This window comes from Crocodylus siamensis, chromosome 3 (assembly GCF_052110815.1).
Source record: "Crocodylus siamensis isolate JL-2025a chromosome 3, ASM5211081v1, whole genome shotgun sequence".
Taxonomy (NCBI): Eukaryota; Metazoa; Chordata; order Crocodylia; family Crocodylidae; genus Crocodylus; species Crocodylus siamensis.
This window is the reverse complement of record NC_143397.1, coordinates 217,566,838-217,583,119: the sequence shown is the minus strand read 5'-3', so window position 1 is coordinate 217,583,119 and position 16,282 is coordinate 217,566,838. Positions and strand designations below refer to the sequence as shown.

Sequence of the window (16,282 nt, the reverse complement as noted above, 5' to 3'; positions counted from 1 at the left end):
TGAGGGGAAGCGGGGTGCTCAGCAGACCTGGCTCAGGTCCCTGCTGGTAGGACAGGGAGTGGGGAATTAAAGTTTCCTCTGGCCCATTCAGCCCAGACTGGTCACACCCCCCAGCACACCTTTCCTGCAGCTGAGGGCATGCTTTAGCGCCCCTGGGCCTCTGGGCTGAGCAACTGCAAGCATGTGCCCACATGTCTGTGTGGTTACAAACCGGTTAAGTCTAGCCAGGTTAGACTAACTTGCAAAGGCTGAATCTGTTCAAGCTCCAGCTTCTTGAATGTCTGTCCATAGCCCAAAGGACCCAAAGGGCCATGGCCATCATCGGTGCTTGGCTCTTTTGGAATTCAGGATATTTTATGGCTGCTTATATATGGACTAAGGAGCTTTACTGTTATCACACAGAGTTTAGTTTTAGTTTTTATTCATGATTATAAACTAACAATTTTAGGAGTAAAATAACCTAAAGATATTAGAACTAAGATGTATTCATTTACAGGAGCCAAGAAATCACCAAGATGTTTATACTGCATGGACTTCACATATTCTACCTCCTTGTATTTCATTTGGTAAGTCATGAGTTTTCCTTTCCGTGATAAACAACCCATCAAATCTTGATAGCCATATCCATGCCCTTAATCTGTAATTCAGAAAAATCTGTAATTCAGAAATGGCATGTGAATTGGCAGCATCTTCCATATAGAGTGTTTATGCTACTAACTATGACATAAGTCCTGGACATTTATGTTTTTATTCAAAAGTTTAAAATTAATATCAGTCACTCAGAAAGAAGAGTTTTGTGAACAACTTGTTTCAAGTATGGGGGAAAAGCCTTATTTTTCTCTGTAATAACTGAATCTGATAATAGTGAGATTAAGTTGCTTTTTATAGCTGAAACTTGCATTATTAAAGATTTAAAAAACAGCCACTAAATCATCAAACACTGAAGACGTTTTATAGTGTCCTGGTGCTGGTTACTGTGTTATAATTTACACTCCTGCTACTCTGTTATTTGCTCTGTAACACCCCTTGCTATGTAGTTTAAATCATGCACATTACTTATCTTCAGTTTCCCATGAAATTCAATTTGCAGTGAAGTATCTATGGCATAAATTGATAACTTTTGCTTATATGAATAGTCTTTCCTTTTGGAAGAGACCAGTCAAGTCAAAGTAATTGGTGATATTTATAAAAGTTGGACAGTTAGGCTCCTGTTTTGCATTGGCAATTAACATGAAGTATAACAAAATCTGATTCAGACCTATGAAATACAGAGACCTGGGCACCATGCATAAACTGTGCTTCTTAATTAATCTTATTGACTTTAGTAGGATTATTTCAAGATTGAACTCTGGGATCTTACGTCTTCTCTTTCCAATTGTTATTGCCAGTGGCTGTGACAATAGAACTGTTGAATCTGCACTGCACCAACTGCATTGACTTTACACAGGATTGTAGCACCTGCTGGACAAAAATGGGACAAAGAGCGAATCCCTCATCCCTTACTGTTTCATGAATAGATTATGATTCATTCTTGTTGCATTTGGAAGTGTTTACAGCTAACTTAAAGCAGTTTAATTGACAAGAAGAGATATCTGTTCCTTGCTAGAAGAACTAAACTTTGAACCCTACAGTTGGCTTATATAGTGTTTGTACTTTCAAAAGAAGGAAGTCACCTTGTAAAATATGACAGAGTAAAATCCCTCCAAAAGCACTATTTAATGACCTAAACTAGTTTAAAATCTGTATGGCCAGATCCTGCTCACTTTGATCTTTCTGAGCAGTACCTTCATGACTAGTACCCCAGGACTCATGGAGATTGTTTCCTTATGTGAAGAAAAATGGCAAAATCCATGGCTATTCATGGGACTTCTGGTTTTGCTAAGACATAGCTAAGGCTCTAAGAAACAGCTTAGGAAGAATAGGCCTCTCTGATCAGCGAATGCCCTGATAAAAGGTGTAGAAAAGGAAGAACACACTAATGAGCAGGGGGGCTGGTACAAAGAAAGGAGTTAAGAGAGGAAATGAAGGGAGCCAGGTATGCACTTGGCAAAAGAACAAGTAAAAACAGATATTTTGGCAAAAAGAAAGATAATCATTGGCACAAAAACTTGAGTGTTTCAGGTATAAATATAGGTGTTGCTAGGATTGTTTCTTTGTAATGAGCTAGGGGAGTTAATTTGTACATGGTCTTGCTATCATTGTCCTTGGCAATTCTATTGAGTTGGGCTGATTGCTAAACAGGCCAGCTAGTGTACTGGCAAAGAGGCAATGAACCTCTCTGAGCTTTTAGCCACCCAACACAAAATTGAGTTGTTCTTTTTGTGTTGCACCTGGACTCCAGGAAGCTGCTTGCTAGCCCTGGCCTCCAGAAGCACACAGATTCAAGTGACGTGAATGCCAAAAATGGCAGCAAGCAAAAGGCCACCCAAACCCACATCTCAGAACAACACTGTTATTAGCATGCGTGGATCTGACATTACTGGTCCTTGACTAGAGATACAAGACAAATGTTGCTTCCTGATTAACCATACTGAGGTTTGAAAGGCCTCTTTCATAACCTGTATTAAATGTTTCCCTTTGAAACCTGTAAGTATAGTCTATGACTTTACTACTCATCATTGCAAGTACATTTTGCTGTGTTGTGCCTATTCGTCTGAATTTCTATGGTGAAACTGTCCCACAAATTACAGGATCTCGCTTCCAGTGAAAATCATGCCATAGACTAGGCACCCTCTTAGGCTGCGTCCATATGAGCATGGACATTTGTTTCCCTGAGGACAACTAGCAGTGGGACACCTTGTGCTGCCACTAGTTGTCCGGGGGGAACACCTGTGCCAGGTGTCCTCTGGTTGCCCTGGGTGGGGTAGGGGAGGCTGGGGCCAGCACTGGGCTGGCTTCAGAAGCCTTACCTGGGGTCTTGGGAGCCTCCTGGAGCTGCAGCAGCAGCAGCAATCCTGCTGCTTGGAGCCTGGCCAGCAGCTGGAGCACAGCTCTGGCCAGCCAGGTTCTGGTTTTGAGTGGCATGAGCTGCTCCTGCATGCACCACTCTGCTTTTTTTCTGCACAGGTTTTTTTGACCCCTGGATATCCAGGGATTGACTCCCCCCACTACGCTGCTCCCTTGCAGTGTGGAGAACAACTGAACGTATGGTTTGTGGTGCCACAGTCATGTCTGCAGCGCTGCATACCGCACAGCCGTACTCGTCTGAACGCAGCCTTAGAGCTTGTCTCCACAGGCCAGTAGAATTACAGAAGTAGTCGTATTCTACAAGAATAAAATCATGTTTATTCTAGAATATAAGGCATTTGTATACATGCTTGCACTGCAGCACATGCATTTATATAAATGGCAAAATACGCATCAACGCTGAGAAAATGACAGCAGTACACTTTTGAACTAAAACACATCAAAGGTGTTTTCACTCAAAAGTGCACCACTGCCATTTTCTCAGTGTTGACATACATTTTGCTATTTATACAAATGCATGCAATGCAGCGCCAGGCACATCAGCTTGTGTGTAGAGCAGACTTGATTAATCAAGTTTGTTCCACCCCAGGGGTTTTCCAGCATGTCAGAGCAGACAAATGTGTGTGTATAAATGCTCATAGTGTCTACACAGGAGTTATACCAGCACAGCTGGCTGTAGTATGTAATAATACTGCTATGTCAGTATAGATGGTCTGGTTTTTTGGCCCAGGCAAGGCCACAGTGATAGGGAGAAGGGAATACAAATATCAATCAGATGAGCTGAATCCTAGGCTGGGCTTTCTGGTAGGTAAAAGCTACATCTGCAAAAACAGATTCTGTTTGGCAACCTTGGATTCACAGCAAGAGCAGCTCCGAGTTATTAGGGTAGGATGAAAAACTGAACAACATGTCCATGTGCAGAGTTTCCAAGGGACAGGGAGGTTTGGTCATAATGAACACAAGGGTATACTGGAACACCACCAAGTTTACTGAACGTCATTCCCCTTAAAAAGACAGCAGCCACTGATGCAAGTTTACATTACATTTTCAGCAGCCAAGTTCCTGAGTGATGAGACAGCTATTTTTTTTTACAGTCTGCACTTTAGGCATATCAGAGCAAGTGACACAATGGCAAGTCACTTGTAAGCCACAAGGAAAAGAATATAAATCTCTTGAATTGAGTAACAAAATGTACAAACTGCTTGTTTAAAGGATTCATTATCAAGGATATTCTTCATAATTTTGAATTTGATTTTTGAATCTATGTCATAATATTTTAATATAATCCTCTGATAGTTTACAGCCAACCACCATCTTTTGAAGACTTACCAAGCCTTGCCTCTGTCTGCTCTCAGCTTCTTCCACTTGCTTATTTTGATTAAGATTGCCAGGCAGAAGGGGGAAGAAAGAAGGAAGCTCTGATGTCCCACATCCCTCTGCTGGATCTACCCAGATTGCTATGGCTGCTAAGGGTAGAGAAGTAGGCTTTGAAGGCCCACTGTTTGGCTTAGAAACCTGTAAGCAAGTGGCAGGACCAAGGCTCGATCCTGTAGCCTGTCAGCTGACAGGAAAGTAAGAGGCTTCTGGGGTGTTGCAGCTACACGTTGCCTCTTCCGTAGAGCTCTACAGAAGGGGCCAGTCTGTCCCCTCTGTCCTTTTATGCAGGCAAAGTGATGACTCTTGCAAGATGATCATCTGGAATTTAGTTAATGTATTTCTTTTTTAAATTATTTGTTTTGAAGTAAACTTTAAGGCAGGACATGGACTTTCAAAATGGACATACATTTAAAAACCGACAAGATGGGGCACAGTACAAGCCAGCCATCCCCAGGCTGCTCACTTCACATTATTTTAGGGCAAAATAAATAAATGTAAAGCTTCATTCTTGTGAAGGGAAGGCCAAGCAACTGCTTAATCACAATTAATACCAACATATTCCTTCCCTACCCTCCCTACAGGCTGCCTGCCAGCATACAGAGGAACTGCATCTAAGCGGACCTCTGCAAGATATGACTTTCAGCGTTCAAGAAGGTACAATTGGATTTCAGTACCTATACCAGGTAATCATCATCTTGGAGAGTTTATCAGTGACCCCAAAAGCCACAGGCTTCCATTATCTGAAAACTCAATTAAAGAAACCAAAATTTATCAGAATAAATCTAGAATGGATATTAGTATAATCCTAGTGAATGAACACAAGCAATTACTGTATTTACTTGAACTCAAGACAAAGTCCCCATCCCCCCATTTAACATGAGAAAAGCCCCTCATCTTGGATTTGAGTACAAGCAGGGGGGCCTGCTGTGGCTCTTGACTCTGGTCCCATCCCAGGATCAGGGGTCAGAGTCAGACCACAGCTGCAGCATTCCTCCAGCATCCCCTGCTTCCCCGCTGCCTGGCCCCAGCGCTGTCGTTTACCCTCCGGCTTGGCTTTGGCTCTGGCCCTGCTCCAGCCCAAGGCATAGAGCACATGGACCTTCTGGCCTCCTCTCAACCATGCAGCATCAGCTCCAGCTCCAGTCTCAGCCCACCACCGCAACTACTGCTGCATGGTCAGGTGGTGGCTGGAGTGATCGTGTGCTTCGTGCCCCAGCCTGGAGCTACCGGTTAAGTGGCAGGGGGGTAGAGTTAGTAGAAGGGACAGGCAGGGGGGCAGGTGGTGGGGAGCAGGCAACAGCGGGCATAGGCACGGAGGCAAGCAGGAGCAGGGGGCAAGTAGTAGCAGAGGTAGGTGCTGGGGGGCCAGGCACCAGGGTGCATAGGTGCTGGGGTGTACAGATACTGGGAGTGGGGGTGGGGCAAGCAGCAAGGGGGGAAAGGAGGGGAGAAGGGGCAGGGGGAAGACTATTGGTCTCCCCTGCGGCCTGCCCCCACCCCCACCTGCCCCTATGCTGCTGCTGCCTTAACTGCAGTGGGGGGAGGTGAATTTAAGATGACCCTGCAATACATTCTAAACCTGGAAAATTATAACAAATGTATATATTTTCCATGTATTGTATCTAATTAATGGGGGGTCATCTTAAATGCAAAGTTGTCTTGGATTCAGGTAAACATTGCTCATTTCATTTCTGCAACTCTCTCTTCTTAGAAGTTCCCTTTGTCACACAGCCAGGTCACTCCAAGTGACCATTGCTATGTTTTTTCAGGCAGGAACATAGCAGAGAAAACAGACAGGTAGATGTGGGATGAGAGGGTCATGTCATCCCATTCTTATCTTCAAACAAGCATTATAAGGAGATATTTGCTATGGAGGATGCAGAACCCTTAGTCCCTGCTAAGTTCAAAACAATTCATTGAAGCATTTAAAATGAAAAATACCTGCTTTGGTTGAGCAAACTACTTGAATACCATCTCTCCAGCTCCATTTGGAAGTAATGCTAACAATGAATTCCAAGAAAAAGTTGTTATGTAATACTCTTTTACACTAACCTCTTGATTTTCTTTCTCCTTTTTCTCCTGTAGTTCATAATAGAGCCACCTGCTGATAGTCTGAGACTAAGTGGTGAAACAGATGGCATCTTTGAAATTGGACCAAAGCGAGGAATTTTGTATTTCAATAAGACTTTAGACAGAGAAACCAAAGCAGTCTATAAGCTACAGGTAAATGCTGGGTGAAAAATAGGGAGGGAGTAGTAATTATTTTGCATTTTTTTGCCAAAACCTGAAATTGAGGAGAAAACTTCCCCCAAATTTCCAGTTGTTCCTTCAGACCTCCATTTGCAGGCAGGTTCTGATCCAAGACCTTACATCCCATCTGTCAGAACTGGGACAGATCACTATATTAAACTAATACGAAAAGGGGAAGGAAGGACAGGGATCAACTGAACTCCCATGCTAATTCACCTGACCTTGGTGCTCCCCCAAGATACAGTGCTTCAAGTTTAAGAGGTAGTCTGAAGCACAGTGTGCAGTACTGCTGCACTTGGTAAGTTTACCATGCAGATATGATCTAAGGAAGTTCCAAAAACCTAGAAAAAACCTAACATGTCAATATTTGAAAAGGTAAATGAGATGACCTGGGTATCAGTAGAGACATGTCAATTTGGTATTGATCTCAAGTAAAATAATGGTTAATATAGGGCTCAAGAAAGAATTAAATAACAACAACAACAAAGGAAATGAGATTTAATGCCAATTGAACCTGTCAAACTAACTGCATATCTTTTTGTGATGAGACTATGAATCTGGTTGATGACGTTAATAGTGTACTAATGATGCACCCAGTAAACATTTGCAAAAACTCAGTATATCAAACCAAATGCTGAAGCAATGTTGTCATCCTCCATTTTGTAAGAAAAGTTCCTGTGTAAATGTAGAGCATGAGCAAGACCTTCTTGTTTGTTCTGTTTCCATTTTATCTCTGAGTATATCTACAATGGCACCATGCACTGCTGAGCAGAGATACAGTTTGGGTACCAAAATAAGTACAGATGCAAAAGCATGGCAATCCACCTGCGCTAATATATCCTACTTCTCAGTAGGTCTAAGTACCCTGGGCAGAGTCCTGTACTAATATAGTTATATTGCTTCTTGTACTCAAACTATCTCGGAGCAAAAACTTTACTGTGTAGACCAGTGTTTCTGAACTGAAGACACCCCCTTGTTAGACTGTAGGCACCCCTCAGAAAATGTGAGATCTTAATTTTTACTTGTTTTTTTTACTATAAAAAACGGTAGAGCAATTCTTTTCTTGCAAAGAATGTAGAAAGACCACAACAGGTCAGAATATTTTTAAACCTATGAAGCCCTATTCAAAATCTCTGGTTTTAATTTTGTAAACCATATTTGCACACCTAACAGTGCTAAATGTTGTGCGGCACCCTTGAAAAGACTTCACAGCATCCCAGGATGTTATGTAGACATATCCTCAGTCTCACTTATCTTACCAAATCATTGGCACTCTTCTAGGTTTTGAATGGATCAGCTGGATCAAACGTTTCTAACATAATCTCACATTACAGCCATTCAGTACATTTTTCACTTAAATGATTTGTCTTGTCCTAGAAATCTAGGCAGCCAATGAATCAACAAAAAATCAATTTCAGTTCTTGCAAAATGGAATTTCTCCAAGCTTGTTTTCCAACAAATAAATTCAAAACTGTTTTCCATTTTCATTCAGAATGAAAAAAAAAATCAAGACCTCAAAACTTTTCCTGAGTTGGAAAATCCTGCACAGTTTTGCTCTTCTGTGGCTCATCCTTAGGGCGAGCCCTCTGAATCAAATTATTTTTCTTGACACTTTTACCATTAGCAATGCCCCATACACATAGTTTGATAGTCCGCATTGGACTATGGAACTATAAAGATGAAAGACACTGATTCCTGGCACTGAACTGTCCTGAAGAGTTTGCCTTATCCACAATGTTCAGAATCCAGCCTTAACTAATGTCTGGGGAAATCATGGGGGAATCACGGGGAAAAGGAGCTCAGACTGTTACTGAAACAGGCCACCTCATGAGGATGATCGTCTTCCTAATTGCTGGCTTTTGTGCAGCGGAAACTACCATGTGAACAATGTCATGAAGCCAAAATGATATGAACTGTAGTAAGGGGTTGTGGTACTGACACTCCAGTCCAGTGAAACTTACTCCTTTGAAAGGGGTTGTACCAAGATTTGTTGAGAGAAAGTGCAACAATTGCCTTTGTGACTTTTATCCAGGCTCTAGACAATTATAATAACAGTCTAGACTGGGGTCAGCAACATATGGCCCATGAGCCAGGTTTGGTCCATGTAATCACTGGATCCAGCCCAGGAGCTGGAGGGCTTTGCCTGTGCCTGTTCAGGGGCTCAGCAGTGAGGAGCTGCATCAGGGCCAGGCAACTTCCAGTTGCACTCTTGCTGAGGTTTCTTTTCCCTACCAGCCAATGCTCCCCAAGGCTGCAGCATGGGCTCAGCTTCCAGCCAGGGGGGAGCTGCAGTGGGGCCAAGATGCATCTGTGCTGCAGCTGAGAGGTGTGGGGGAGAGGGAGAAGCAGTGGCAGCATGGACAGAGTTCCCAGCCATCCTCCCCACCTGCTGGAATCTGCCCAACGCCAGCCAGGGAGCAGGAGGGCTGGGATAAGCATCAGCAGCCCAAATACAGTTCTCAGCTACTTGGCCTGGAGTGGGTGGAAAGAAAGTACAGTATCTCACTGGTGATGTCACTGGTCTAGACCATTTGACTCAGGCTGATGCAATGGTCAAATTCACTTACATGAGAACTGGTCTCTGACATTTATTTCTCTTTTCATTGTTAGGTGTATGCCGTAGATGCAAAGGGACAGAAAGTAAAAGGTCCCTACGTTATCACTATAAATGTTCAGGATATCAATGATAACCAGCCACAGTTTGACCAGCCAAAGTATTTTGGAGTAGTGAGGCCACTACCTTCACGTGCAGGTAACTGCCATTGTCATTATAATTGTTGTTAAGATTTTAATCGTTCTTACGTTTTCTCTATTCATTCTGGATTACTGGCTTAAGCAGTGCAAAGTGACCCCAAGCTACTCAGATATAGATAGCAGAGAACGCCCTCTGGGCAGAAGAACTCCCTGCTGGTGGAGAGTTAGTTGATGAAACAATTCCCCACCCCTGGTGTAGGTGGGGAGAGAAAGTGTCTGGGGCAGGACCTATAAGATTCTCCGAGGGATTTGATGTTAGGGCTATAAATTTAGCCTGATTAACGTAGGTGCTGAGAAGTTCCGAGTGCATTAGTGCATACTTAGTAAATTTGCAGATTGTACCAAATTGGGTGGAGGAACAAACACTCTGCAGGGTACAGTTAGGATCCAGAATGACCTTGATAAACTGAAAAAATGGTCTGAAATCAATCAAATGAAATTCACTAAGGATGAGGGCAAAGTCCTGCACTTAGGATGGAAAAATCGCATGCACAAATACACATAGGGGAATGACTGACTAGGCTGCAGTACTGCAGGAAACAACCTGGGGGTTACAGTAGACCATAAGCTGAATATGAGCCAACTGTGTGTTCATGTTACAAAAAAATGGCCAATAGCATAAATGGTTTTATTCATAGGAGCTATGCTTGCAAATCAAGGGAAGTGATTCTTCCCCTCTATCCAGCACTATTAAAGCATTGCCTGAAGTCCTATGGTCAGTTTTGGGTACTACACTTCAAGAAAAGAGTCCATCAGAGAGCAGCAAAAATGATTAGAGGCCTGGGAGATATGATTTACAAGAAGAGATTTAAAGAAATGGGGTTACTGAATCTGGAGAAGGGAAGACTTCTTAGGGGGTGGATTGGATATCCTCCTGAAGTTCTTCCAGCCCTCCCTTTCTATAAGACTGAGCAGGGATTTGGTAACAGCATAGTTGACAGGTGAGGAGGGGTGCATGGGGGGCCACGTGCCCCCCCCCCGCCCCCATTTCTGTGTCATTGGCACAGTGTGGGGCTGCAACCTGGCCAGAGCCAGTGCCTGGCAGCAGCGGGGGCAGCGGTGCTGCCAGTGGCACAGAGGTTTGCCCCAGCACTGTCAACACTTATGTATCATCTATGGGCAACAGGCTTCACCTGGAAGGTGGTTATAGAGCATGGTGATAGACTCTTCTCTCTATCAACAGAAGACAGGAAAAGAAGTAACAGTATGACGCCAGCTGACTTCCTGCCCCTAGGCCAGGGGGCTGGACTTGATGATCTTCTGAGGTCCTTTCCAGCCCTAATGTCTATGAAATCTATGAAATTGCAACAAAGGACATTTAATTTGAATTTTAGGAAAAAACTTTCTCACTAGGAAGGTGGTTAAGCCCTGGAACAGATTACTTAGAGAATCTGTTGAATCCCCATTCTGGAAAGTTTTCAAGAGCAAGTAAGACAAACAGTTGCTGGCTGGGGTTATGGATCAGAGATGAGCCTGACTGGAGCAGGGAGTTGGATTAGATGACCTACTTGGGTCCCTCCCTCCACTGTTCTATGATTCTATTCTTGTGGGTCTTCCTTTCTCTGCCGCTTGTGACTGATTATTATATGAACTGGAGAATCATGATCCCTCTCTCCATTCTCTTACTGACCTTTCCTCTATAATCCAAACAGGAAAACCTTTCATGTATGTGCATGCTACTGACCTTGATGATCCTACAACTCCCAATGCACAGCTGAGTTACAGCATTTTCCAGCATTTTCCTAACCCCTATCATGAGATGCTTTTTGAGATCAATAATAAAACTGGAGGAATCGCTACTAGTCCTCAAGGTATGGAAAATTATTGTCATTGTTGAAACTTGTATTTGTGAACTGCTTAGATATAGTAGCAGTAGTGATAGATGATATAGAAAATATTAAGGAAGAGATGACTAGAATATGTCTTCTGTTATTCTGTGGAATTAGTTGTTATTCTTATCATCTCATACAGTATAACCGAGTATTGTCTATTTTTGTGGTGCCTAGAAGCCTCAGTCACAGTACAGGATCCTGTTGGACTAAGCACCAAAAAAAGAGAGAACAAAAATGGATAATTATGAGTTAATTATGATAGTGCCAGTAGATTATATATTTCTCATGAATAGGTGTTTCTTGGACAATGCATCTTTACAATGGCATTACCTTATGCTAGTTCAGATAAGCGCCAAATCAGAATTGTCTGTCAAAAATCTTCGTGTGTTTGTTTATTTATTTATTTAAATATTAAAATTTCAGTATAGTATTACACTCAGCAGAAGAGCAGTTCTCGGGCTTTTAGGTAATTATAACAGAGAAACAAATGAAGGGCCTTATCCAAGTCCTCATGAAATCAACTGGAATTGATCAGACCTTGAAATACTACCTATGCTTTCCAGTCCTTATTCTCTCCCTTGGGAAGCAGGATAAAGCAATCCGATGAAAAATACCTTGGAATAACAGTTATAGAAAAGCATGTGCTGGCACAAGTACACAAAACAGTGTTTAGGATCCCTCTGCAGATAAGCAATGTATGTGTAACGTCAGAGCCTTGGTATTGTTGCATTCATATCACTTTGTTTTGGTTTCTAGGAGCTCGTTGGTTAGATCCCCAGAAGCAGGATCATTTCACCCTTGTTGTCACAGTGAAGGATTTGGCAGGAATGACAGGGAATGCTTTCGCCAATAATGCTGATGTGGAAATCACTGTGAAGGAGAACCTTTGGAAGGCACCTCCTCCAGTACACATCAGAGAGAACAATCCTGGTCCCTATCCCATCATCATCACTCAGGTAGGATCTAGAAAGCAGATAAATGACTGATGTCAATGCATCTACCTGCCCTAAATCTTACCCCCGGTGCAAAATCTCTTTCCTTTAGTTGGAACACTTGGGTATATCTCCGGTGCTGGACATGAAGGTCTATGTGCATTTTGCTCAAGGAAGACCTAGGTAAACACAGAATACAGATTTCAGGATTGGGAATACTTTATATATAGGCTGCAAATTTGGAATAATGCAGGTTGCATTATTATATCTTTATCATGCAAGTGATAATTTGGGCATGATTTAGATGTAGCCTTTATTATTTTAGGTGGAGGGCCTCTTAATGAGGTTTGGCAATTTTTGGTGGGTAGCTCCACCTCTTGACAGTTGCCCCACCCCCTGGTCATCATCTTAGAACTGGAAGTCCCATCCCTAGCCCCTGATCATTGCCACCAGAAGTCCCTCTCCTTGCCCCCCAGAAATACTCCTTTTGGGAGGGTGGGGTTGCCATCTTAGAACCAGAAACAAAATAAATCATACACTAAAAGTCAAACATCTACTCTAACATATTTAATTTTACTACAAAAATATTTTTGTCATGATTTGTATTTGCATACTGTATGTATATAGAAGTGATTGCATAATAACTCAAAAATAACTTCTTAGTTTTGTATATTGTGTGGGGGTATGGTTGGGTGTGTGTGTAGGGTGGGGTGTGGGTGGGTGTGGGGGGGTGTGAGGATGTGTGGCTGTGTGTTGGAGTATAGGGTATGTTGGGGGGTTGTGTATATGTGGGGGGTTGTGAGAACAGGGTATGGGTGTGTGGTGTTTGAGAGGTGTGAGAGAGGGTGGGGGTGTGTAGGGACTGCCCCCATACCCTCCCATGGTGTAGCACGAGGCAGGGACACTCAGCAGTGCACAGCTCTGGTCAGTGCCGCACATCACGTTGAGGAGCGCAGCCACCACCAGGCTGTCTCTATCACTGGTGCCTCCTCCCACACATGCACAAGCCCCGCACTTGTGTGCCATGGGAGGGAAGCCCCAAACACTGAGCTGGCTGCCTTCCCCACCCTCTGCAGGGCTTCCCTCCTGTGCCGCATGAGTGCAGGGGCAGTGTGTGCATGGTGGGGAGTGCTGGCAATAGAGATGGCCTGGCAGGGCTGTGCTCCTCACTCCCATGTGCAGTGCTGGTTGGAGCCATGTACCACTGTGCACCAGCGCCTGCACCAGGCAAGAGTGCCCTGAGCAGCCCTGCCTATTGCTGCTGCCACTTCTGCATGCCAGGACTGTATGCCATGGGGGGAACGTTTTGGGGCTCCCCACACCCTCCCACCCTCCCTCACATCCACACCCTTACCACCTGAACTCTGTGCTGCTACTGTCCCTCTGGGTGTGGGCTCCGCACAGCCACCAGCCCCATCCCTATGCTCTGCACTGCTCTGCTCTGCAGCTGCAGCTCTGCCCCTGGCCATGCCCCCACCACTTCCCTACCTGCTGCCTGGAGCAAATGGGATGCCAGGGAAGCCCAGCAGCTCCCTGGCAGCTGCAGCAAGGACAGCAGCAGTCCCACCTGGAAGCTGTATGCTGGCCAGGCCATGCCCTTCTGCCCACGAGGGTGGGAGCAAGACTCAATGGGGTATGTTTGGGGCATGTGTATACATGGGCACCTTGCTCCCACCCTCATGGGCAGAAGAGCTGGGTGGGGTACAGTTCAGGCAGGATGAAAATATCTGGCAGGACAGATGTGGTCCTCAGGCTGTATTTTTACCTGCCCCTGGCCTAGGGCAATGTGAAGCACTTTTACTACTCTTTATTTAAAGAATGTGCTGGTGTTTGTATAGTCTATGAAGTAAAGGAAATGTACTGAGTCTTCTGCTAAAGCAAAGAAGGAAGAGAGAGGATACTTTTCAGGGTATTTGGCGTAATATGAACTGTGAAAGCAGAGGCACATTGATTTAAAACTGATTTAGTCATAGAATTTAAACTAGAATTTATTACATACAGAAAATGCAATGGAATAGAACCCAGATCATCCAGATCTAAGTGGTTCTCGTCCCAGAAAATAGTCAGTGGGATGCCAAGTAAAGGACAAATTTTCTTCTAAGGCATCCTTCTCTGCTCAGCTGGAGCTCATCAATGATTCCATGTAGCTGATTGGAAAAGCATTGTCCCTTTGAAATAAATGTTGCAGCAAACAGTGAGGAGCCTCTCAGCTGTTTGACATAGCTCTGTTTATACCTAGGTTAATTTGCAAACCTTCATCTTTGCACATGTCTCGGGAACTAAAACTTATGAAGAACCCAGGTTTACTGTACTTTGGAATAAGATTTATTACATCAGTAACAGGTAATAGGATCAGTAATAGGCTATCTAGGTGGAAGGTCATCCAGATCTAAGTGGTTTCCAAATTCCAGGGTGGATCACTGGAGGACTAAGGTCATATTTGCAGATGCTGTGACCTTCTCCAGAAGATCTGGTGTCCTGTCCCAGGTGCTTGGGTGATTTCAGTACAGTTACATGGCCAATACATGCCAGTTTATGCCTGATCTGAAAGAAGTGTTAGGCTGCTTCCTTTCTTCTACATGGGAACCTAGAAGGGGATCAGTGCATGGGTCACTTTATACTTATTCTTGGCATTTTTTTAAGAGCAGTTTAAACAAATACTTTTATAAGATGGTTTAGAAAAGGATGATCCTTCCTTGTGCAGGGGCCTGCACTATGTGACCTCCTGAGGTTCTCCCCCCCGGCCCTACTTTCTGTTCTCTCATTCTAAGTCTGGATCCTGGTGTGAACAGTCCCCCATAAGGCACATATACGTGAGATGTTTACTAAGGAGCTGCCTAATTAGCTCCACAGTAAAGTCTCAATGTCTACACATGCATCCCCATTAAGCTGCATGAAACTAATTAACTTTTCCACAGGTTAGTGTTTATAAATACAAATACTATCCTATGGTGGAGTTATTTCCTGTGCAACAGCAGATGTGTAGATGCTGATGGGGCTGGCTGGGACATGAGGGTGCTTCAGAGTTGGGGCTGCCCGCTGGCTAGCCCCACACTGGAGCACTCTCTTGCTCTGCCCAGTCCCTTCGCAGCATGTTGAGCCAGGTAAGAGCAGCCCCAGGATGGCAGGCTGACCCTTCAGGGCCCTCTGCCAGCTGGGGCTGCTCCAACGCAGCTCAATGTGCTGCAGTCCTGGGAACACATGCTCATTAAAAAGCTAGGTGACTGTGGCATTGATGCCTACACAGTCAGATGGATTGCAAATTGGCTAGGGGGCCGCACCCAGAGAATGGTGGTGGATGGGTCATATTTGACCTGGAGGGAGATGGGCAGTGGAGTCCCCCAGGGGTTGGTCCTTGGGCCTGCATTGTTCATTTTCTTTATTAGTGACTTGGACGAGGGGGTGAAATTCACTGATGACACCAAGATTTGGGGCAAAGTGGACACGCTAGAAGTCCACAGGATATAACTGGACCTGGACAAGTTACAGGGGTGGGCGAATATAGGATGGGATTCAATACTGACAAGTGCAGGGTACTGCACTTGGACAGAAAGAATCAGCAGCATATCTATAGGCTGGAGAACTCCCTTCTTGAAAGCACAGTGGCAGAAAGAGATCTTGGAGTCATTATAGATTCTAAAATGAACATGGGCTGACAATATGAGGACGCGGTCAGCAAGGCTAACTGCACCTTGTCATGTGTCCACAGATTTGATAGATTTCATAGACATTAGGGCTGGAAGGGACCTCGGGAGATCATCGAGTGCAGCCCCCTGCCCAAAGGGCAGGAAGTCAGCTGGGGTCATAGGATCCCAGCAAGATAAGCATCCAATTTACTCTTGAAGGTGTTCAATGTAGGTGCTTGAACCACCTCCGCTGACTGTTCCAGACCTTGGGGGCTCGGACAGTAAAGAAATTCTTCCTTATGTCCAGCCTGAAACGGTCTTGCAGGAGTTTGTGACTGTTCGACCTCGTCATCCCTTGGGGCGCTCTGGTGAACAAACGTTCCCCCAGATCCTGGTGGTCACCCTTGATAAACTTATAGGTGGCCATCAGATCACCCCGAGCCTACGCTTTTCCAGGCTAAAGAGTCCCATGTCTCTCAGCCTGTCATCATAAGATCTGTTTTCCTGACCTCTTATCATGCACGTGACTCTCCTCTGGACTCTC

General features: G+C 44.3%; 1 protein-coding gene across 1 annotated transcript in view; it reads left to right on the top strand.

Moving 5' to 3' along the window:
* Positions 1 to 506: 506 nt before the first annotated feature.
* The window catches only part of CDH17 (cadherin 17), a 45,965-nt gene continuing 30,189 nt past the window's right edge, over positions 507 to 16,282 (top strand). Inside the window, exons 1-6 of the mRNA XM_090037356.1 lie at positions 507 to 566; positions 4,926 to 5,027; positions 6,430 to 6,567; positions 9,205 to 9,346; positions 11,001 to 11,159; positions 11,937 to 12,136. Of these exons, the coding sequence (XP_089893482.1) occupies positions 516 to 566; positions 4,926 to 5,027; positions 6,430 to 6,567; positions 9,205 to 9,346; positions 11,001 to 11,159; positions 11,937 to 12,136 (792 nt within the window). The 5' untranslated portion in view covers positions 507 to 515. The remainder of the gene's footprint in view (positions 567 to 4,925; positions 5,028 to 6,429; positions 6,568 to 9,204; positions 9,347 to 11,000; positions 11,160 to 11,936; positions 12,137 to 16,282) is intronic.